The following is a 23,972-nucleotide window of genomic DNA, read 5'->3' as shown; positions in this document are numbered from 1 at the left end:
AGCTTCTCCAGGAGAACCAACAGCATCACTTCTTCTTCCCACTTCTCCATTTTATGGTGTTGGCAACAATCCTCGGGTGGGCCCTCCACAGCCAGCACCACACTGATTCATTTCGGCTGGGTATTACAAGTTGACCACCAGTTGTCAGTCCACCACAGATATTGAAGTAATTGTATTACGTATTCACTAGAATTCTTTTGAGTTGAATCTAGATTGTTCGATGTTTTTGTTAAAGATAGGATAGGATATGAAGTTGGGGATTTGTCTTTAATTTTCTTTGTTGTTAAATTTTAATTTGCTCATTGCTGAGACAAAATATCTGATATCCACACTTAGAGGAAAGGTTAATTTCAGCTTATAGTTTGTAGAGGTTTCAGTCCTAATTGACTGGCTCAAAGATAGAATGGCATGGCAGAGAGACATCACAGAAGAGGAGCAGTTTGTGGTAGTCAGAAAGCAGCAAAAACACTCAATCAGCAAGCAATAAGCCACGACCACAGCTCTTTCTGTACCTTATATCTTACCCAGGTTACCCTCAGGTAGTACTCACACCTTTAATGCTAGCATCACACCTTGAATCAATCTCAGCATAATGTTCTTGATCTCAGCAGCACAAACCATAGTTCTAGCCACCTCTGAAAAGCCCACTTATGACCACATAAGACTTTGGGAGATGTCTGGATACAGCCTCAAGAGGGTTAAATATTTCAAATGAACTTGTGCTACTAGTTTGTTCTTTTGTGTTTTTTGTTCTGTTTTGAGACTACGTTTTCTAGCAAGGTTTTAGTTTCCTGTTTCTTTCTGAGTACCCTCTCTGCCTGTGGCTTCTTTGTGTTTACTATACCATGAAGAATAGGTTTTATATTTCCTTTTGGGAAGACAAGTCAGATTAAATTAAGAACTGCCAGAAATGACTTTAAAAATTACGTATCTTTTCTTGATGAAGTAACTACAGTTTTCACTGTTTTTCTCATAGTATGGAAAATAACATATTTAGAAACTCAAATTAAATTAGATATCAAGAGTTTGAGATATGAGGGATGATAGCTGTTAAGCACATAGCTGTCTAATCATTTGAATTTTTTGTTTTTTTCACCATGGGATAAAAAGCTTTCCAGATGTTAACAGTGGAGTAACTTGGTTTATAAGATTCAAGCACCATGGATGTAGAAATGTTTTCATAACATAAAGTAAAAAAATAGCACATACTTTGTTAGTTATATAATTCATAACCTGATGATAGACTTAAGTTATTAACAATAGATTTTCCATTTTCTACTGTAGGTTCAAGCAATAAATGCAGGAGTATTTTTCTTTAGGTGTACAATATGCAATAATAGTGACATCTTTCAGAAAGAGATGTTGAGAATGGGAATTCATATTCCTGAAAAGTGAGTAATATTTAGCATTTCAACCAGAAAAAAAATACTTTAAATGCAGGCTTTGATAACAGTAGACATAATCATTTAAGACTGATTAATTTATCAGTGGACATTTAGCCATTTCAAATGGTGAAATGTAAAGCCTTCTTCTTTCCAGATCTCTAGTTCACAGAAAGCAGAAACATAAATGTCTTGTTTATTGATTCAGATAGAACAGTGTTGGCAAACATATGGCATGCATGCTACACAGGACGGTTTAGTATCATTGAAAGCACTAAAAGGTTTGCCATCACTAATAGTCTTTCTGAAATACTTCAGTGGTATTCAGTTTTGATTGATTTGTATATAGCTATAATCACCCTTAAAATGGTGTTTATAAATTAGAATCAACATGGCTTTAAAATGAATGAGAAGAATTTCTTCATACTTCAAGGTGAAGAGTCCAGAAGTAATGGCAGAAGTGTTTTGTTTTTGTTTTTTTTTTCAGAAGTAATGATACTAAACTTAAAATTAAAACTTAGGCGTGAACTGTTAAAAAATGTAAGTTTTAGAAAATTAGCTTATTTTTTAATTTAGCATTTGAAACTTTACTGTGAGAATACAATAAGTATACTCAATTTACTGTGAGAATATACTAAATATATAAGACATTTAGTATATTCTAAATATACTAAAAAGGATGGTTTATACTTGTTCTTATATATGTGAAAGGTGAAATGTTTTTGTTTTTAGATTCATTAACAGTCCTTCTTATGTAACATTGTAAGTCAAAGCATATTTCATATCTTTCCTTTATAGAGATGCATCTTGGGAATTAGAGGAAAATGCTTATCAAGAGCTTTTGGAGCCCTATGAACATTGTGATGTACGAAGATGCCGTTGCAAAGAAGGGCGAGACTATAATGGACCTGATAGGTATTTCTGAAAGTTGAGTTTTGCTTATTTAAGCCTTGAGCTAGGAAATGAGCATAGGTTTGTATAGTAACCATAGTCACATACGGTTACTAGGCCTGTAAGATAGGATTATTCCAAATTGAGAGGGTTGTGTAAATGTGGAAAACTCACCAATGACCTAGATCAACAGGGTTACTATAAAATACCATAGAATTAAATGATTTAAACAAAAGAAACTTGTCTTGCCATTTGGGGGTTAGTAATGTCAGATCAGCGTGATATACCTTTGGTGTTTTCAGAAGCCTCTCCTTGGTTTGCAGAATGCTGCCCTCTAGCTGTGTCTTCTCATGGTTGTCCCTCTATATTATCCATATCCTTTTATAAAATAAAGACCACTGGTCATACAGTTTTAGAATACACTCATGATGCCATTTTATTATAATTACCACTTTAATGGCCTTTTGTCTGGGTACAATTCTATTCTGAGTTATACTATGTTAAGATTTACCTCAACATGTGAATCGAGGAAGTGAGCACAAATCAGCCCATTATCACAGGGAAAAAAGAGCTTAAAATACCTTGTTAATTTTTATATTGATTACCTATTCAGCAAAGTGTATATTGAAAATAAATACATTTAGAGTAATTTCACCTGTTTCTTTGTACACTTTAAAATGGGGATATTAGAAGATTTTTTTATTACATGCATGGTTGACCTCTATTTTCCACTGGACAAAAGTACAGTAGATAGTTTAACTAGATTAACCTACCATTGTTTCTTTAGGAAGAGTGAAAAACAGGTTTTTTTTTGAAAAGTTTATTGATAAACAGATAGCAATGAGACAGTTTCAAATCAAATCGGAAGTACAGTTTCAACAAATAACACACTGCATATATTCTTCTTAGTGGTTAATTGCTGTACAAGATGTGGACTTGTGATCCTATTTACAAACACCATTAGAACAAATCATTCTATTCATTAAGAGAATGCAACTATATATCTATCCCAACCTCTTTGAATACACAGATACAAAATGGACATTCATCGGTATACCCCATTTTTTCTAAGTTCCGTTATTGAATATTATAGGTGTGTAAACTCAGCAAAACATTCCAAAAGGGTCCCGCAGACCATAATAGCATTGGGTCCTCTGTTTAACTGGCAATGTCAGAAATTATTGACCCGAGTCCCCCACAGCTCAACATAACAGCATGGCTTTACTTCCTATATTTCGTCTTCATACTTTTCTACTCGCTGGTTAAGACCAAGGTAAAGCAGGACCTGTGCAACAAGAGTTGTAGCTTTTGGAAAAACAGATTTGGCATTGGAAATTTATTGAGTACCCTTTTGCAGTGTCAATATATAGCTATTTATTCAGTCTTCTTTTTCTTTCTTTTTTTTTTTTTTTTTTTTTTTTTTTTTTTTTTTTTTTTTTTTTTTTTTGCCAGGGAAGTGCTTATTCTACTGAGCCATCTCCTTGACCCCTATTCAGTCTTCTTGTACCTTTTAGGTATAGTATATTGTACAAGGAATCAAGAGAGTCTTCATTTAAGGTGTAGGATCAAAACAGATCAATCTTGCTGAAATTGATGTAGGAAATTTCAGCAAGTTGTTATTCCTGTTAAACTTACAGTGCAGAGCAGAATATTGAGAGTCATGTTTTTCATAGAAAGTAATTTGACTAAATCAATTACTACTTACTTGCAAAGAATTAGCTGAGGTCTGGACAGTTTTAGAAAATTTTGCCAAAGTAGCTCTTTCTATTCTGGGATAAAGATTTTCTTCATTGTGCTTTGTTACAGTATGATCATCATTAATGTTGAAATGTGTATTGTTACCTGTGTTACTTGATCTGGTGACCCTGGTTATTCTTTTCTCAACTCTTAAAGTACCCCTGATGGGTTTTGTTGAAAGGCATATATGAGATAATATATATAGTTTTTTTTTTTTATCTTGGACTTCAGAAATCTTTTACTCAGTACAAATCCAACAATGGCATGACAATATTATATCGTGAAGGGAGGCTGAGGAAATCAATATAAAAATGTAAACAGCTCAATGATGAACTAGACTTTTCAAACTTACTGTTTATACCTAACGCAATTTTAGAAGTGAAATCTCACCCAAAAAGTGTTTACACAGCATTGAAAAAAAAATTGGAGTAATTTGGATTAAAAAAGCTAAATTATCTATGCAAAATCTGTACAGCAGGGACCTGTTTTCAGCAGGTAAGCCTACTGACAAGTAAGAATCTCTTACTCTTGTAACATGGTCTTGTTTTAATAGAATGACAACTCACATGCTTGCAGTTAGTCTGTAAGGCCTCAGTGCTCTCATCGGGACTACAGGTGGATCTACTTCCACCAGAGAACTATTTACACTGCCCTGTGAACACACATGTACACACCCCCTCCCCCATGAATGTCTTGAGTGAAGGGATTATAACTCATTCAGTTTTATATCTACAGTGACAGTAGGCACTCCATGTTAAAATGCATGAATGGTAAAATTATATCACTGTTAATATGTCAAATTAAAAACACCAGACTGCTACCAAATGTACTGTGGTTTTCATAATATGGTGCTTTGGGGACTTTTTAATGTAAATAAATACCCTACATTTACTAATTTTCAGAGTAACTGCACAAATTTAATATTCTCCATGCAATGGGAAACTTGCTTGGAAGTTACTTTATTCTTTTCCTCTTTTTCAAAAGCTGCTTCTCTCAGAAGGACTGCTTGGTTTTGAACCAAACATTCTGGCTATATTACATCATCATAAAGTTCTTCTGTTTTTTTCTTCTCTTTATTTGTGGAACTTGAAAATGGATTCATTTTGCTTTTCTTCCTCACAAATTCTTTTTGATCTGTCTTACCAGCCATTGCAGTTGCTAGTCGTGTCTCCTTGTCAGACTTAGGATTTTTATGAAGGCACTCAATGTCCCAAAGAGATAGTAGTTCACCCCTGGGCTCCTCATCACTGTCTATTTCAATATATTTCCTCTTTTGGGCCTTCCCTGGGGCAGCAGTGAGCTCTTTCCTCATTTGAGCCATATGGATTTTCTAGAAGTCTTCTTGAGTCAAGACCTGACTGCTGCTGATGGCTGTGGCCTTGGCCCTCCGCTCCTCCATGACCATGCTGCTCAGCTTCTGGGAGATCTCTTGTTGTTCTTCATCAGAAAAGTGGTGTACACTGACCCATTCACTATCAGCCTCCCACTCATCACTGAGACTGGTACTTTCCCACCCATCTTCATTTTCAGCATCCTCTTCTTTCTCAACTTCCCGAACCTCTGCTCTTGGAATATAATCTTTAGCATCTAATTCACCATGTTCTTGCACTCTGCCTTCTACAGAAGTTTCTGTGGGTTTGCCCCAGAATTTCTTCTGTAACATCTGAGGATTCAGTGTCTGGAAGAGCTGGATCAAAGTTCTGGCAGACATCATTACGTTCTGATCTTTGTACATCTTATACTGAGCCAGGTCTTGGAGAAGTTCCTCAGTCATGGCTAGAGGACATTGTGCTGTTATCTTCTTTATAGCATTGATACCTACTGTCATGACTTCCCCAGAGTTTTTGTCAGTCACAAAATTGTTGGCCACAGTCATGAGCAACAATTGCATGATCTCCGGAAATACAAGGTGATGATAGGCTTGTGCAGAAAAAAAAGGGTCTTTGTTACTTCTCTCTGGTAGAGCTGCAGAAATCTTTGGAGAAAGGGGTAGAAATTGAAGAGAAAAAGCTCATGGATTCCTACCAATTTGGAGATGAGGTTCTTAAGCATCATCTTCACTTCAAACCTCATTTTAGAGTTCTTTAGCTGTTTGAGTAGTTTTTCTTGGGGGTTATGAATCAAGTGAATATCTGGCTTTTTCTTCTTTTGTTTCTTGAGCACTTTCATTGCCTTTTCCAACTTATTTTTGGAGCTCTTCTTCCCTATGGCGTATTGCACAAGCAAATCTCTTGCTGTGGGTCTTTAATCCTCAGATTCTGAGTCACTATCTTTATCTCTCATCTTTGTCTTTCCCAAGGAAAAATGTCAGAGCAGCAACCAATATCTTAGGGATGTTGGAGAAGCATGCAGTTGTGATAACGTGGACAGTTTCCGCATCATTCCAGATGTTCCTTCAGTAGAGCTCGGTCATCACATCCAAAGATATCTTGGCTGCAGTTGCATTGCTGTCTCTCAGCATGGCGTTCATAAGGTTCTGTAGTACTGTGTTCACTTTATTGGTGTTGTGTTTAGCATTTATATTCTTAATATCAGTCACAATGTGTGTGTATAAAGTCTTTCGCAGAAGCTTATCAAGGCAACAGAGAAGTTCGAAGAACAGCTCCAGCAGACTTGATGGACTGCTGAGATTCTTATTTCTCAGCAAATCAAAGCTTTGCAAAATGTCATTCAAAGATCTGGATCTAAGACAGTGTGACTGTAGGAGAGAAGATCTTTGAGCTGTAAGGAAAGTTACTCAAATATTCTGGCTAACAGTGACCAATCTGTGCCATAAACATCACCAACTCTGCCAGTTCTTTGCTGGGTTTATTTGGTTGTCACTTGAAAATCTCCACATTGGATTGGTAGTGATTATACTGCTGGAGAAACTCCTCGATGTAGGCCTACAAGTCCTGCTTGATAAGATTCTGTAACTGTGGCAGGTTGCTGGGCAACTTGTTTCTGCTGTACACGTTGGTTGCAGACTGGCTCCTTGCGGAGTAGTACTAGAAAAACTTGCTATATAGTTTTAAGAAACAGTATGTTCACTACAGTTGATAGTTCCTAAATTAATTTTAGGTTCTTAATCTATATAGCCTGTGTATTGTTAATCACCAAATCAGTACCTATGAAACTTCTCTTTACTATTGGCAGTTACTTTTTGAAATTGCAATCACTTTTGCTCTTTCTTCTGGAACACAGATATCTGCTATTCAGACACTTGCTTTGTAACTTTATTCTCTCTCATCTCGGAAAAGGCAGTATTGGTAAAAGACATCACAATGTAACAATTAGGGACATGGTTCTCAAGCCAGGTAAATTGGGTTGGAAACCTCATTCTGAGACTTAGTGTGAGCTTAATTGGGCAAGTGGTTTATCCCACTCTTCTTTGATTTTCCCTTTTTAATAATAGGAGTAGCAGGTAAAATTCTAAGGATTAAGCTTTCCCTTTAAAGAGAAGAATTAGCCCCCCACCTCCCCACCCCCATCCAGAGCTGGGGGAATACCTCTCTTGTCACCCACATTATCATTCACTTCAGAACTATTTCCATTTCTATACAAAGAGAATGATATATCCACACAAAGGAGGGGGGCTCATAACACAACTCACACCATATCCACACAAAACATGTAAACATAAACTGCCACATGTCACATATCAGTGGAAAAGCAAATGAAAGAGAATATGAGTATAACCCAGCTAGGAAATTGGGACTCTGTGGTTCCACCCAACACCTGAAATGTCTGAGCAAGTGTATTTTAGAAAATACTGTTTTATCTTAAAATTTGTTAAGTGCTTACTCCATATCAGACATAATGACACAGTAGTCTCCATGAACATAGCCATCTCCAAATATGTTTACACACATAATAAATTAAATAGAAAAAAATGCTTTATAGAAAAGTAATGCAGTATTGAGGCATTGTTTTTCCCTGTGATAAAAGGGTTTATTCTGTGTATGAAGCAGAGGGCCAGGCCTACAGTGATTGGAATTAGATTTAGTAACAAACTTCAGCATCTGCTTTTCTTTGTGTCCTCAGCAAATGGGAGATAAAGCGCTGTCAGTGCTGTGGTTCTAGAGGAACACATTTAGCCTGTTCCTCACTACGATCATGGGAACAAAACTGGGAGTGTTCAGAATGTAGAAGTATTATCTACAATTCAGGTAACAGTTTATATTTTGAATAGAATTCTATTTAAATAGAGTTTATCTTTATTTTTCTAATGGTAACATTGAAATTTAAATCTATAGATTTCCGAAAAGCAAAAAAACACTCATTACCAAACTCTAATAATGTGGCAATTACTGATTGTTTGTTGGAAGAATCATCACCTAAATTACCCAGACAGTCACCTGGAGCTCAGAGTAAAGATCTACTAAGGTGTGTATTTTAAATTTAAGATACAAAAATATCTGGAGAAAGTTAAGACAGAAAATGCCATATACATTTAGGTTGTGTTAGCTGATAATAAGTAGTCTAGAAATGTTAACAGAGGTCAATGTTTGATCATGAAATTAATACAGCCAGCATTTTTTTAAAAAAGCAACAAAATGGAATAGTTAGAATGTAAATTATTACCTTGTATTGTTCATAGCAAAAATATATGTGAAACTTTTGCTTTATTATGTTACTGAATCACAAAGTATATTTTGCTATGGATCATTTTTAAGATAGTAGTTTCAAAAGCACTTCTTTAAAATTGCATTTGATTATACAGTAAGATAGGAAATTTAAATATCAAGCATACCATGTTTGAAAAATGAAAGGAATCTTGTTTAATATAAAGTTGGTTTATTTTTGGTATTATAACCATTGTTTGATTAATACATTCAGCTGCCAATGTCAGAAATCTAAATGTCAGCTTTTCCCTTTGGAAAGTTTAAAGCATGCCTATTAAATGTTACTGAATTCTCAACTATTTCCACATGATAGCTAAATAAGTAACTTAAAAATCAATCTTAAATGTGACTGGAATTACACTTTCATACTATATAAGGTATTTGTTAACTGTAGCTATTGCTTTTGATTTTATGTAACTTTTCAGAAAAGCTTTCAGAGCCTTTCTTTACCCAATAGGAAAAAAGCAGAAAAGTAACATTAATAGCATGATGAAGTACTGTCATGTTAGGATTCAAATTTAAAAACTGAGAAAATGTAAAAGAATTTTTCTGAAAGTATTTGGATACTTCATTTTTCAGGTAGGTAGAATGTTACTGGTCAAACTGTAAGCAATTACAGTTATAAAATGCCACTTTTGGGGCCCGGCTGCAAGTGGGAGTGCAAGCACCAGCATGAGGCGGCTGCGGCTGGCAGCATGGCTGTCATGGCCTCGGAGATCATCAACTTCATGGTCTCCGTCTCGGGCTGCATACTGGTGTCCTCCATACTGCCCACCTACTATGCGAAGGTGTCCACCATCAACGGCACCATCATCACCACCGCCACCTGTTGGGCCAATCTGGAAGATTGTGTTACCTACTCCATGGGTATCTCCAACAACGAGGACTTCCCTTCCAGGCTGGTGCTGGACAGTAACATCCTGGCATGTAGAGGACTTAAATTGCTGCTGTCAGTTTGGGCTTTTTTGGTTCCCTATTTGCACTGTTTGGAATGAAGTGTACCAAAGTTGGAGGTTGAGATAAAGCATAAGCTAAAATTGCTTGTTTGGCTAGTATTGTATTCATACTGTCAGGGCTGTGCTCAGTGACTGGCTGTTCCTTGAGGGAAACAAACTCAAAACAGAATTCTTTGATCCTCTATGGAAAAAATTAAGAATTAGAAACTGCGAGCCAGGGAGATAGCTCAGCGGTCTAAGCACCTGCCTGGCAAGTGCAAGGACCTGGGCTTGATCCCTGGTGCTGGCCCCTTGTGATGCCGGCCACCAAAAATGGGGGTGGTGGTGCATGCCTATAATCCCAGCTCTGGAAAGGCTGAGACAGGAGGATCTCTATGAGTCAGCATCATAGCAAGACCCTGTACCAAATAAGTCTTTAAAAAAGAAAAGAATTAGAAACTGCTGTTTATTGGATGAGCAGGAGCCTCATGCTGTGTGATTGATATCTTATTTTACTTTTCAATATTTAGCAATAACACAATACCAGAATGTGATACACATACACCAGAACCATATTTGTTGTGTCTTCCCATACAAGGTACCATGAAGAGGAAACTGTAATTCACAAACCTTTCAGAATAGTTTGATAAAAATAATCATGTCTAAAAAAATTCTGCTGGCAAGCTGTGTCTTGAGTTTGTTGTTAAAGCAGACTCTTCTTAAAATGATCCTGTTAAAGTCCTACTATATTTAACACTCAAACTATAACTAACATAAGAATTTGAAGAATTTATTGATTGTATGAAAGTGAAATGTTTTTACATGGTTGTGTACTAATCACGTTCTGTTATGGCTTTCTATAAAATAAACAGGTTATTTAAAGGATTTATATATTTGGAGGACATATAAAACGTTCAAGACCAAAGGTTCAAGAAGTATTTGTAACATAACCTTTTTGACTACTGATACTTTAAGATATTTCACCCCATTCCTTGTTTTATTTGTATTACACTAGAATCATAAGGAGGGTATCTTCTAGATAATACAGGGACAATCTGAGACTAAAGTTAAAAACACATTAATGGCTGCAAGGTAGAGTTGTTTTGTAGTGTCTTATACTCTATCTCTTCATGACAGTGATTCGTTAGGATGGCTCAAGGAAGGGCAACTAACTGCTGAGTCTTTTGTGATATAGAAAGCAGAATCCACAGAGAGTAGGACACTAGCATGAATTGAGCTAGAGCCACTTGCTGTATTTTAACTCTGAAGGTAGCAAACAAAGGCCCAGAGCCAGCATGGCACCTGCCTTCCTCTGAACTAATGAGCTGTGTGTCGTACAGGTCCTATTTAGGTAATAACTGCGAGACTTGTCATTTTTGAAAACATTTTATTTTAGTGATTTCTGAACAAAGATAAAGATTTATTCCTAGAGCTATCCCTATATATAACATGCCCATGAGGGAAATAGTCATTAATATTAATACACAGCTAACACCCTATGTTACCACCCACAGCCACTCTATGTAGCTTGTACTTTTATTACCTTATACTTGCAGAGGAAAAAATTATAGCAAAGTTTGAATAATTTGTCACAATAGTGACAGAACAGGATTATGAGGTGTAGTCTAGGGTAAAACATAGTTTCATTATGCAGGCAATCGGACGAGTGAGGGCTGAGAGTGTAGTAGTATTCAGAAAGCTCTGAGTTCTATCCCTAGCACCACAAAACAGGACAGAGAGTGTTGGGTATGTAGCTCAGTTATCCGTAAGAAGCTGTGTGGATGAATACATTATTTTCCTGAGATACAAAGATTTGAAGTGAAAAATCACATTATTTGGAGGTAACAATGGAAAGAAAAGGAAACAAACAAGTTTGTTTTAAAATTCCTATGTTTCATGTTTTTACTTGAAATATCTTTTCTCCTAAAGAAATTTTAAAAAATAAAAATAAATAAATTTTAAAAATAGGGCTGGCCAGATAGCTCAGCAGATTAAAGCACCTGCTTAAGTAAGCACAGGGGACCAGAGTTCGATCCCCATGCCATGATGGCCCCACCCCAGGGATGTGCTGAGATGGTGAGACTGGGCATGGCAATGCACACCTGTAATCCCAGCACACGGGAGGCTGAAAATAGGACAGTCACTACAAGTCTGATGTGTACAGTGAGACCCTGAAGACCCTGTACTAAATACATTAAAAAAAAAAAAGTGTCTTTCCTCCATAGATACTAATTAACAGACACTAACGTAGATTAGGTACTTCAGAATAATGTGGGGACAAGGTTGTGTGGTTTGCATTTAAAACAGCATATATATATTTTATTTTAAAGCTGAGATGGTGAAATAATATACTGAAAAAGATTAGATGGGCTATGGAAAAACTGTAACCAGAAACATACTAGCTTGGGCATAAAGGAGGGACAGTAGATGTCAGTGGTCCAAAGGAAAAAGAATAAATCAAAATGATACTGACTAGGCTACACAGGTTTAGAAAAAAATTGGCTTTTGTGACACACAAACACATAAATACTGAGTTAACTTTATAGCAGAGAGTTCTTATATTTTCCCCAGCCTTTATGCTCAGGACGGAAGACACAGAGCTTGAAAGATACTTGGTTTATAGATTGCTCTTGTCATCTAATTATGTGTATGGTCTTAGGCAAATTACTTAACTATCATGTTTTTAGGATGAGAATTATAAAAATGGCCACATCTTAAACTAATTCTAATTAAATGAACTAACATAAATTTTAAAAAACAAAACAAAGTGATTCAGTAAATATCTGTTGCAGAAATGACTGGATAAACAAAGGAATGCATGTGTGTCTGGCATAGTTTTTGGAGGTTATTTCTGTCCCTCCATATGAAACTGACTTATCATTTAGACATGCTTTTAAAAACAAAGTGAGGCTAGTTGCATTAAAATGTCCCTGCAAGAAGCTGGGGGAAAGTGTTTAGAAATTTAGAATAGGTATAGGCAAGGACTTTCTGATTAGAAAAGTCCTTGACACAGCTTATAGGTATCTTCCTAAAAGGAAAGTGTGCATACGTATTTGTGAGCAGCACAGTTCAAAGCAGCTAAGACTTGGAAGTGACCTGTATATCCACAGAATAGAATAGGAACAGAATTGCACGGGGTATTAGTACTGTGAATTAATAAAGTGGGGTCATAATTAAAAAGCTTCTGGACAGCAAAAGAACAACCAGAAGTGAAAAAGAACCTATAGAACAGGAAAATTTTTGCCAGCTATTCCTCACAGGACTCATCTATAATATATAAAATGTCAACAAAAAAAATTATACTCCCAAAATAAAGACTTAATGAAAAGTGGTCAAGTGAGATGAATACACTTTGCAGAAGTACAAATGGCTGAAAATTACATGAAGAAATGCTCGACTTTGCTGGCCATTAGAGAAACGAAAATTAAAACACCACTGATGCTTTCTTAGCCCAGAAAGTATGGCCATCTTCAAGAAATGAAATAACATGCTGAATAACATGTTATTGGGGGAAAGGAACCCCAATAACAATGGTTACATGTTGAGAATATAAAGCAGCATAACCAGTACGGGAACTGATATGGAAACTCCTTCAAAAAATTTTTTAAAAAGATAATTTCCTAAAAGGAAAGTGTGCATACTTGTTTGTAAGCAGCACAATTCAAAACAGCTAAAGTGTGAAAGTGACCTGTATATCCATCAACAGATGAGTGGATAAAGAAAATTGTGTATATACAAGGGAGTGCTACTCTGCCTTGAAAGAAGATAAATTTTAGGGGCTGTGGAGATAGCTTGGCAGTCTAAGTGCCTGCCTGGCAAACACGAGGACCCAGGTTTGTTCGTGGGCATCATATGCCATGCTGCTGCAGAATTCTGGGCCACTGAAACGGGGAGTGGTGGTGTATGCCTGTAATCCCAGCACTGAAGAGGTTGAGACAAGAAGCATTACAAGTCTGAGCTGCGTAGCAAGACCCTGTACCAAATAAAAGATTTTAAAAAATAATAAAACTTGAGTCATCTACAGGAAAATGGATGTGCCTGGAGACCATAATCTTAGGTGAAATAAATAAGACACACAAGCTTAAATATGACATGTTTTTTTTCTTATATGAAAAACTCAAATAATAGCAGAATAAAAGGAAGCTGGGGTTGGGGGCAGTGCTGGGAAGATAGTTCAGTAGAATAAGCACCTGCCTGGCAAACACAAGGTCCTGAGTTCAATCCCCAGTACTGAAAAGAAAAAAAAAAGGAGATGGCTCTTGCTCTAATGGGAAGAGGATTAAGGGAGGTAGAATGGGGTTAGGGGGATGAGAATAGGAATTAGGATGTGTTATCTACATGTACCAAGTCCACACAAGGAATGTACACACTATACTGCAAACATATACTGAAATAAAGTTTAGATATAAGTACAAAGGATCCTGGGTTTCCTTTAGAAATGTATTTATTCTGAGTTGAGGTTATTTGGAATAGCAACCAATGTCTCCCATGGTTAAGTCCCCTCAGAAGTACAGATTCAACTCAGAGGTCATCTCATATTACTAATCAGCCACACTCAAAAATGTGGTAAGGGGCTTTATTGTTAAACTTAATAAATCAAAAGATATTTCTTGGAATTAAGTGTGGATGGTAACAAAGTATAAAAAACGGCAAAAATTTCTGGCAAGGTGTGTGCGTGTGTGTGTGTGTGTTAATATTGTATTTATTTAATTGGTACAGGGTCTCACCATGCAGCTTGGACTTGTAATGATCCTCCTGTCTCAGCCTCCCCAGCACTAGGATTACAGGCATGTGCTACCATGCCTGGCTTTAGTGACTGGCACAGTATGCAGTACCAGGGATTGAACACCAGTCCTTGGCACTTGCTGGGCAGGCACTTAGACCGCCAAGCTCTCTCTCTAGCCCCTGCATTATTATAAGTGTAAACTAAACATAAGATTGAGTAATAAATCTCTTTGCATGCTGGTAAATTTATTGGTATTTAAATAGCTAAATTCTATTTTATAAACTATTAAGGATAAAATATAACAGAACTAGTATCCATGTTATTCTCTTGGTGGCAACATGCTTACAGTAACTCAAAATGGTGTGATCAAGATAACATAGGAAGATGTATTCAGTGAGGGCCTAATTACATTATTCTAACCTCCATATGAAAAATAATTGTTTAGGCCTGGAGAGATAGCTTGGCGGTCTAAGCACTGCCTGGCAAGCACAAGGACCTGGGTTTGATCCTGGGTACCACATGCCGTGCCACCCCTGAAACCTGGCATGTTGATCTGGCCACTGAAACCAGGCATGGTGGAGCATGCCTGTAATCCCAGAACTGGGGAGGCTGAGACAGGAGGATCATTAGGAGTCTGAGCTGCATAGTGAGACCCTGTACAAAAAAAATTTTTTTAAAAAGAAAAATAATTGTTTAAGTCTTTAAAATTTCACTGCTCACTAACAATTTTAAAGATACTAAAATTTTATATCAGTGCTTCCAATGTGGCAGTATGCAAAAGATACACAAGATCTAAATTCAAAGAGAAATCTATAAGGTAAAAAAATTTCACTTAAAAAATAGCTGATGAAATGGACTTAATGCTAAAGTACTATCTGAAGAATACATGTCATGAGATTAATGCCATCTTACCTTTTTTGATGCAGAAGTGAAACACCTTCATATACCACAAAATACTCCTGAGAATTCATTTTTAAATACTCAATTATTGGGCCAGGCTGATATCTCAAGGGATTAAAGCACCTGCTTAGGCAGACACAGGGACTAGGGCTCAATTCTTGGCATGCAGTGCCGGGCCTCACCCCCGGGGCATGCTGAGATGGCAATTGAGACTGGGTGTGGTGGTACACACCTGTAATCTGAGGGCTTTGGAGGCTGAAAAAGAGGATCTCTGCAAATCCAATCTGTGTAGTGAGACTGTAGACCCTGTGCTAAATACATTTGAAGAAAAAAAAAATTATTAAGTGCCATTAAAGATGGCCTTATTTTCAGGGGTGTGGGCTTGCCAGTTAATGCAACTGAAAAATAATTATACTTTTCATATAAAATTCCTATTTAAATACTTTTTTAATTTAGATTTCCAGACATTGTTTCAAGGAAGTTTTTGACTCCTTGCTCCTTCTTTACCATGTAATCATGTTCTAGGAGAATAGCATTGTTTTTCCTACTGTGCAGGTGGGAACAGGGAATCAACCTGCTATGAAAAGGTTAACTTTGATTTTTCTTCAGAGTATGCTAGGGAAAAGGGTATTCTGTAAAAAAAGGAAAAACAACGCCCAGGATCCCAACTGGCCATTGTAAGGTGTTAGGGTGTGAAAACAATTATACTTGTAGAAATATCAATCCATGGTCATTGAGTATATTAACTCAAGTTATAATGAGAATGATGAAGGGAGTGATTTGAGGTAGGCTATAAAATCCACCTGATTGTTAACATGGAGCTTCTGGTTGTGTAGCTGTATAACTGGCTGGTTTTTTGAAAATCACTGGTCTAGACTGAAAGGTACCATTTAAGAGATTGTGAGTTGTTTTATTAGCTCCACTGTTATTTTTTGTTTCAGATACATTGTGTAATCTCTCTGAATCATAGGTTTCCTATATACTATATGCAAATAATACATTTTTTAAAAAAATGGTTGTAGGAAATATGAAGTAAGATTCTTTTTTTTTTTTTTTTTAGTACAGGGTCTATGTACAGGGTCTCACTACACAGATCAGACTTGTGGTCTTCCTGTTTTCAGCCTCCCAAGCACTGGGATTACAGGCATGCGCCACCATACTCAGTCTCATTCTCCATCTCAGTGTGCTCTGGGGGCAGGGATGGCAGGGAATCCTGGGGATGAAGAAAGATTCTTGTAAGCCAGTTCTTTAGCTTCTGGTTGGGATTGAAGAGTTTAAGCTTTAGTTCCTGAATTGATCTAATTTGAAATAATCATCTATCAACCTTAATGTCAATAATTATAGTAGTAGATTGGGATGAGGAATCAAGAGTTTAAAGCCTACAGTTAACAAATAACTATTTTAGTTCTGGTAGCAGCCATTTTTCAGCTTCTGGGTAAGAATTCCCTTTTATACTTTGTTTTTTCTTTTTTGTTGTCTATATAACTTGTTTCACATAAAGTACTTTAAAGTAAATCTGTTAAAATTCATGTTTTATAGGCAAGGCAGCAAGTTTAGAAGAGATATTTCAACAATATTAATAGAGTTAGGATTTCAAATTAAGAAAAAATCTAAAAGATTATGTATCAAGAAAGCTGATATCTGGAACAGTGCCGTAGATGAATTTAAAAATCAAAACTTCAATCCTTCATACATAATTGAAGTAGTGTTTATTGAGAATGATAATTTTGGAAGAGAGCATCCGGGATCAAAGCAAGAATTTCTGTGTCTTTTAATGCAACATCTTGAGAACTCTCCACTGTTTGAAGGTTCCTTGTCAAAGAACTTATCTCTGAATTCTCAAGGTAATCATTTTATTTATGCACATGCTGATGATAGCATATTTAGAAACAAAGCTAGAATTAATATTCACTCACTGTGGTGTAAGTATGTAATTTACCTTAATAAAGTGCTGAAAGAATCACAGGAAAGGGGTGGAAAGAGATGTTAAGAATAAGTCTTGTTGGGGCCAAGGTTGTAGCTTCATGGTGTAATAACCTTTGCCTAGCATGCATGAAGTCTTGAGTTCACTCTGAAGCACTGATAAAAATAAAAAGAAAGGGAAGTAGAGGGAAGCATAAAGGCTTTGTAGTGAAATATTGTTTAAGCTTATCTATGTTGTATAGCGATAGCCTCTGATTTCATAGTTAAAGGTAGCTTCATCTAAACTTTATATTGATTCAGATTCCATTTGAATACAGTGGTCAAATGGGACATAATTATGTGGGTCCTTCTTGTAGTCATGCACTTGAAATTTGGCCATGGCATAAGATTTGTATTAAAATATTTTCTTGATTTAAGTGCATCAGATATTTTTAAAATCTAATTTGTTTTTAAGAGATTTTTAATGCACACTTAATGTGGAAGAAGACTTACTTCATTGCATAGGGGTTTTCTTCTCTTTGTTTCCTAGACTTTATTCACCTTGCCTGAAGTATTATTACTATGTGTACTACTAAGACCTTATTAAATACATTTAAAAATTATCAGTAACTTTAACATAAGCAATAATTTAACTGAAAGCAACTTTGGGACAGTAAAGAATGGATTAAGTCACAAAATCTGAATTCAAGTTTGTATGTATTTTGCTAGCTTTACATACTTATATTAATTATCCTGCTGGCATTTTATTTTTTATCCATTAAATATAACAAGGTCATCATTGAAGAAATTTTATTATAATTTCAAGTACTATAAATTTATTGATTTAAGCAGTTAAGAGAAAAATCAAAAGAAAATTTACATTTTATCCTTTTTTTTTTTTTTTTTTTTTTTCGTATTTTAGGAAAGGGTCTATGGGGTGTCTCACTACTAGATCGGGCTTGTAGTGATTCTCACCACCATGCCCAGTCTCAATTGCCATCTCAGCACACCCTGGAGGTGGGGCCAGGGGGAGAGGCGGCACAGCAGGCCCGAGGATCGAATCCCTGGCCTCTGAGCCTGCTGGCAGGCGCTTTAATCCACCAAGCTACTTGGCTGGTCCCATTTTATCTTTTGACCACCAAAGTTAATAAAACCTTTTGAATGAGTTTTTAAAATATTTGAAGCTGTGAGGGTGCAGTAAGACAGCATATGCTGTTGGGAGTAAATTTGTGCCTTTTAGAAAGACAATTTAATGATACACACCAAGAACTTAAAAAATATATCACTTGACCTACTAATATAATTTAAGGATTCTGTCCTAATAAAATGAAGTGTGTACATAAAAATATGTAAATAGATGTTGATTGCAATGTTGTATATATCTCAGTTAAAAATGTCACTCAACTTGGATAACAAATAATAGGGAGATTTTACTTTGTCATATATCTCAATGTTTGTACAATATTTGTCTTAATGTATTTCTTAATAAATGAGTAATTTTTAATATAAGAAAAGTTTTATAATATAACTGGAAAAAAGCAAAATTAAGCTATTTTATATATGTTTATGTATAGATAGAACTATACTAAATAAAAGATTTACAGTGATCATTGTGGGGTTTTAGGTGTTTCAATTTTTTTCAAAAATTTTCTACATTTTCATTTTTTCTACAATGATGTTCAGAAAAAGTGCTCTACATATACATCTAAATTGTATATACATCTTTATACAATTTAGATGTATATATACAGCTCTGGTTTTATATTTGTCTACTATTTAGTTTTTTGGCTTAATTTTTAATAATATATGTATTCACTTAAAATGATTATCTTACAGGAATAAAAGAAATATATTTGATATGTTTTCATCTGTATTTACAGCTCTAAAAGAGAATCTTTACTATGAAGCTGGCAAAATGCTTGCCATTTCTTTGGTTCACGGTGGTCCTTCACCTGGTTTCTTTTCTAAAACCCTGTTTAACTGCCTTGTTTATGGACCAGAAAATACCCAACCAGTTGTAGATGATGTATCAGACTTTGACGTGGCACAAATTATAATCAGGGTAAGAAATGTATCTGTTTATTGCAATGTACGCTATATTGTAGAAGTAGGTTAATATAAATGATTTGCAACAGAATAGTCACTGGTGTTCTTACCGGTTGTCAATGTACGGTATTTATCTTTACCAACAGAGGTCAGAACCACTTAAGAGATAAATGTAAAAGTCACATAGATGTTAAAGTCACGTAGCAGGAGGTCAGAGTGCCAGATTTTGTTTTGTTTTGTTTTTGGTGCTGGCAGTCTTACTCAGGATCTTGCGCTTGCTGGGTAGGTACCTGTGCCACTGAGATATATCCCTGGCCCCAAAGTGCCAGATTTAATGTTAATCCATTTGGATAATGTAAGTTAGATTTGGGTGCAAAATGAATTAGATGGCTTAATCTACCCTCCCAGAGATATGAGTCATGTTCTTTACTGTATGTTAGAAAACAGTTGGAAATACACTTTCCTACAGGCAGGTGGGTCTAAGGAAAGAAGCGATTTGCCTCACAAGATAGAACCTTTTCTCCTCTAGGGAAGTATGAATGGCAGAAAGACAAAGTTAGGGAAACAAGTGTGGAGTCTTAATGCTTCCACATAATAATAGTTAACGTTCATTGATCACTTACAGTGGGTCCTATACTGTATCATGCATACAGACTCCTTTATCATAATCCCCTATGGGATAAGTATCACTGCCTGCATGTTACTGATTCCTTAACTTCCCTCATACTTAAGCGTACTCTATCCATTAATGAATAGGCAGCATAGTTTAAGATTAGAAGCACAGGCTTACAAGTGAGATTTTTAGTTTTGAGAGTCAGTTCATATAAATGCTATAAGCTGTGTGATCTTAAACATGTTAAACTTGTTAAGCCTGAGTTTCTAAGTCACAAAGTAGGCGCTATGGATGTGTAAGTTGCTCTATATTGTAACTAACGACAGTTCTGTTTATTTGGTCTAATGCTGCTCATCCTAAAGTCATCCTTTAAGTTAACCCTTTAATTCTTCATTCACTTTACTGAAACATGTTCTTTAACTTCATTGACTCTATTTCCCCTTTTCTATTCATATCTCAACTTTTTGTAACCAATCTTCTGTTCCCACCATCGCTCTCCTAACCTCGCTTCTTCAGTTTCTAACAAGAGATCTAAATCTTCATATCTATAGTCCTTTAGTTCTAATTCATTTTGCTCCAACAGCTGTAATCACCCTTTTGTTAGAATTCCTCTCTACGTTTTAATATTTTATATCTACTTTTGATTGCTGCTGTCCTTAAAGCTTTTTCCTCTTACTCCTGAAACGTAAGCATTTTTTATTGTTGTCTTGACCCGCATCTATATTCTTTGGAGATCTTCTTCTGTCTTACAGCCTTTCTAAATGGTTCATGGGCCTATATTTTGAGGCCCTCCCTGTTTGAACAAAAGCACCACCCTTCAATTTTGTGTGTTTTGTTTCAGATTATCCTAGAGGAGTCTTTAAAGTAAAAGGCCTTCAGCCTTTTATTTGTATACTTGTAGAGTGCCTAGTAAACCAAACTCACATCATATCTAGGCTTAGACAAATAGGATATTTTAATATTAAGAGTGATTCTTCCAAAAGTTCCATTTTGACCTGCTGCTTTCCTCCTGAGGAATCCTCACTTCTCATTGCTTATCTCCATAATGACATTTATTTTTTTATCAACTTTTTCATGGTTTATGTACTCCAATACTTCCTATGCAGTGTTTATTCATTTAATGAACAAATACTATGTACTCTTTCCTATTTTATCAGAATTTACATTTTAGAAGAATTGTAGAGGAAAAGCAGAATAAATCATGCTGTAGCAAGCATAAATGCAAACACAGCAGAATAATTTTAAAAAGGACTTAGGTAATAGGATACACATAAAGTTCAGTTTAGGCTATACATCTCTAGCAAAGAGACCCAGACAATGGCTTAAAAAAAGCAGATGCTTATATTGCTCTGTAAGATCAGTAGCCATGATCAGGGTCTCTAGGACTTGGCCAGCTGCCTTTTCTGCAAGTGGTTTTATTGGATGGAACACAGTCATGCCTATTTGTTAATTTACCACTTTCCCACTACAGTGGCAGAATTGAATAGTTGGAACAGACCAACAATTCACAAAGTGTAAAATACTGCCTTGGTCAATTCCAGCTATTTAATGTATACTTTTATGAAACTGGCCCATGGTTTAAAGGTACAGTTTTGATAGATATACTTACAGTATGGTCATTGTTATTGAAAGTGGAAAGCAAGGATGTTTGACACATTGTTTTTAATTCATTTTTGTATTAAGAGATTATTGGTTGATTCCCATTTTTGTATTTCTTTTTCTATGTTATTAAGAATTAAACTTTATGATGTAACCCCAGCACTAGAAGGCAGAGGCAGGAGGATCACTTTGAGTTCGAGGACAGCTTGGACTACATAGTGAGCTCAAAGCAAGCCTCAACTATATAGTGAGACCCAGTATCTCAGAAAAAGGATGAGAGAGAGAGAGAGAGAGAGAGAGAGAGAGAGAGAGAGAGGAAGAAATGAAAGTTAACACATGAAAGTATCTGGCAGTAATGATTTTGTTTATGCTGCTTATTAAAATACTATAATAAAGCTACACATCTTTTAAGTCTTAGATGATCTACTTTTTCTTCATGAAATCTTAGATTATTTCTCACCTCCTCAGTGCCATATAACTTCTATGTCATTTATTTTTTATCATTAATTTCCTGTACTAAATTGCTGATACATTTTAAGTATGTTGAGGATGGAAGTATGCAGTATTTGTTGAACTAGATTGTCAGGAATATAAAGTACTATGTCATTTGAAATGTAAATGTCATTCACAAGTAAATGGGTAAATTGGTCTATCTTTGTTACAGATAAAAACTGCAACAAATATAGATGACTTAAATTCAGTAATAAATGAATCCTACAACTACCTAGAACTTAGTGGATGTCTAAGACACATAACAACATTAACTGATAAATACATGTTAGTAGAAAACATACTTGTCTACCATGTAATTAAGAGAGTCCAAGCACCCTTTGAAAGGTAAGCATTTGTTTACATGTTAAAACTAAATGATATGTTTAAAGAAGTTAATTATATTGTGAGATACATTTAATAATACATACAAATGTGTTTCAGGAAAATTTAAATCTTAAATATAAATAACACTGGAAAATTAATCTCTCAAGGATGATCACTGCTCCAGCCATTCTATTCAGAATTGTATTAGTGTATGATGCTCAGTAGAGAAAGTAATCATTACTTCAGTTTATAATTACATTTGTAAATAAAAAGCTCAAAAACATGGACTATTCCATCTTTATTTAGTAAGATTTTAATGAGCACCTGTCATCTACTGGGTAATAGAAGTCATAAATATTCTTCAATTAACAAAGGAGGTCTGATTCTTGCCCAGATTTAGTTTCAAATATTGGTTAGTCTTCAAGCTTTTAATTCTGATAATCTTTAAAAGGAGTTTGACAACTTATATAGCTCTTCAAACTTACCTGTTTTTTTAAAGTAATAGAAAATACCAAATATGAAAGTAACCTGTATATTCACCACCTAACACTGTTATTAGCCTGTGTCAAATCTTAATATAACATCCAAAATCATATCAGAAATGATAGGTTCATTTCTTTACAAATTCAGTGTCTGGGCTGGTGGTATAGCTTAGCAGTAAGGCACTTGCTTACCAGGTATGAGGTTCCAGGTTTGATCTCTAGTATTCATAATAAGATTGGGCCAGCCAGATACTTCAGCAGATTAAAGTGCCTGCTTAGGCAGATACAGGAACGGGTGTTCATGTGTTGAGATGGCAATTGAGACTGTGTGGTGGCATGCACCTGTAATCCCAGTTTTGGGGAGGCTGAAAATAGGAGAATCACTACAAGTCCAATTTACATAGCTGTAGACACTGTACTAAAAACTCATAATAAGATTAACCCATAGACTTAAATGTAGTTGATGTGTTTAAAACCATTGTAATTATTGTCCTTACTCTGATTTATATTGTCTTATTGAGTAAATAAACCTCTTCCCAATGTTTCTTTTGAGTTCTCTGGATATAAGGCTTTAATTCTCTAGACCTTATTAAATTCTATTTTGCTTTGGATTAATTTTCTAAGGTACATTACTTCATTAGTTTATATTGATTTCTAATTCAGATTTACTACTCTATGATTTTTACTTAACTTTTTCTTTAACTCATTGGAAATCTATTTCTTAAAAACACAGGTGAAATGGGCTATCAGGTCAATATTCACTTGCCTTATTACACTTTTCATAAACAGAATTCTCAGAATAACATTACTAACATTAATCTATTTTTTTTCTTAATTCAATGAGAAAGATTTGTACTAATAATGTTTGGACAGGATATCATGTTTGCATCTTCTACTATGAATAACTAGTATGAAGACAACAATATGCAATGTGTTAATTATTGAAACTCTTCTAACATGTTTTGAAACTGTCTCATTACTGTTTCTCAATAAAATTAATTAAAAACAAAAAAATTACAGGGGTGCACCACCAGCACCATAGTTGACTCAAGGTGCTTCAAGATAGTTCAAAACTTTAAAACATACTTCAAAGTATTAAAATTTTTACCCTTGGAATGGTACCTAAAGCTTTTATTAAAGGACTAACAAAAAAAAAAAGTGGCTAGCTCTGTGATACAATGTATTCAAAAAAGTACACCTTTTATGCTTATCACATCCACCTCCCATCCCCTTATGAGATAATCATTTTGACTTTTTTAAAAAATGTTTCCAGGGGCCGGGAAGATGGCTTAGTAGAATAAGCGTTTTCCTGGCAAGCACAGGGTCTGATTTCAATCCC

At 35.4% G+C, this 23,972-nt stretch overlaps 1 protein-coding gene and 2 pseudogenes across 3 annotated transcripts in view; 2 read left to right on the top strand and 1 right to left on the bottom strand.

The window, feature by feature from the left end:
- G2e3 (G2/M-phase specific E3 ubiquitin protein ligase) overlaps positions 1-23,972 on the top strand; it is an 80,132-nt gene that overhangs the window by 33,474 nt on the left and 22,686 nt on the right. For all 3 annotated transcript variants that reach the window (XM_012515994.2, XM_023721807.1, XM_023721808.1), the window contains 7 exons: positions 1,285-1,391; positions 2,181-2,297; positions 8,034-8,158; positions 8,246-8,375; positions 16,715-17,019; positions 18,958-19,139; positions 22,000-22,172. In XM_012515994.2, the coding sequence (XP_012371448.1) occupies positions 1,285-1,391; positions 2,181-2,297; positions 8,034-8,158; positions 8,246-8,375; positions 16,715-17,019; positions 18,958-19,139; positions 22,000-22,172 (1,139 nt within the window). The remainder of the gene's footprint in view (positions 1-1,284; positions 1,392-2,180; positions 2,298-8,033; positions 8,159-8,245; positions 8,376-16,714; positions 17,020-18,957; positions 19,140-21,999; positions 22,173-23,972) is intronic.
- Positions 4,965-6,695, bottom strand: LOC105742962 (annotated as a pseudogene).
- On the top strand, positions 9,197-9,707 carry LOC105742956 (annotated as a pseudogene).

The sequence above is a fragment of the Octodon degus genome, unplaced genomic scaffold, assembly GCF_000260255.1.
Source record: "Octodon degus isolate 3935 unplaced genomic scaffold, OctDeg1.0 scaffold00086, whole genome shotgun sequence".
In the NCBI taxonomy this organism is placed as follows: domain Eukaryota; kingdom Metazoa; phylum Chordata; class Mammalia; order Rodentia; family Octodontidae; genus Octodon; species Octodon degus.
The sequence above is the reverse complement of the archived record's forward strand: the minus strand, read 5'-3'. Positions and strand labels throughout refer to the sequence as shown.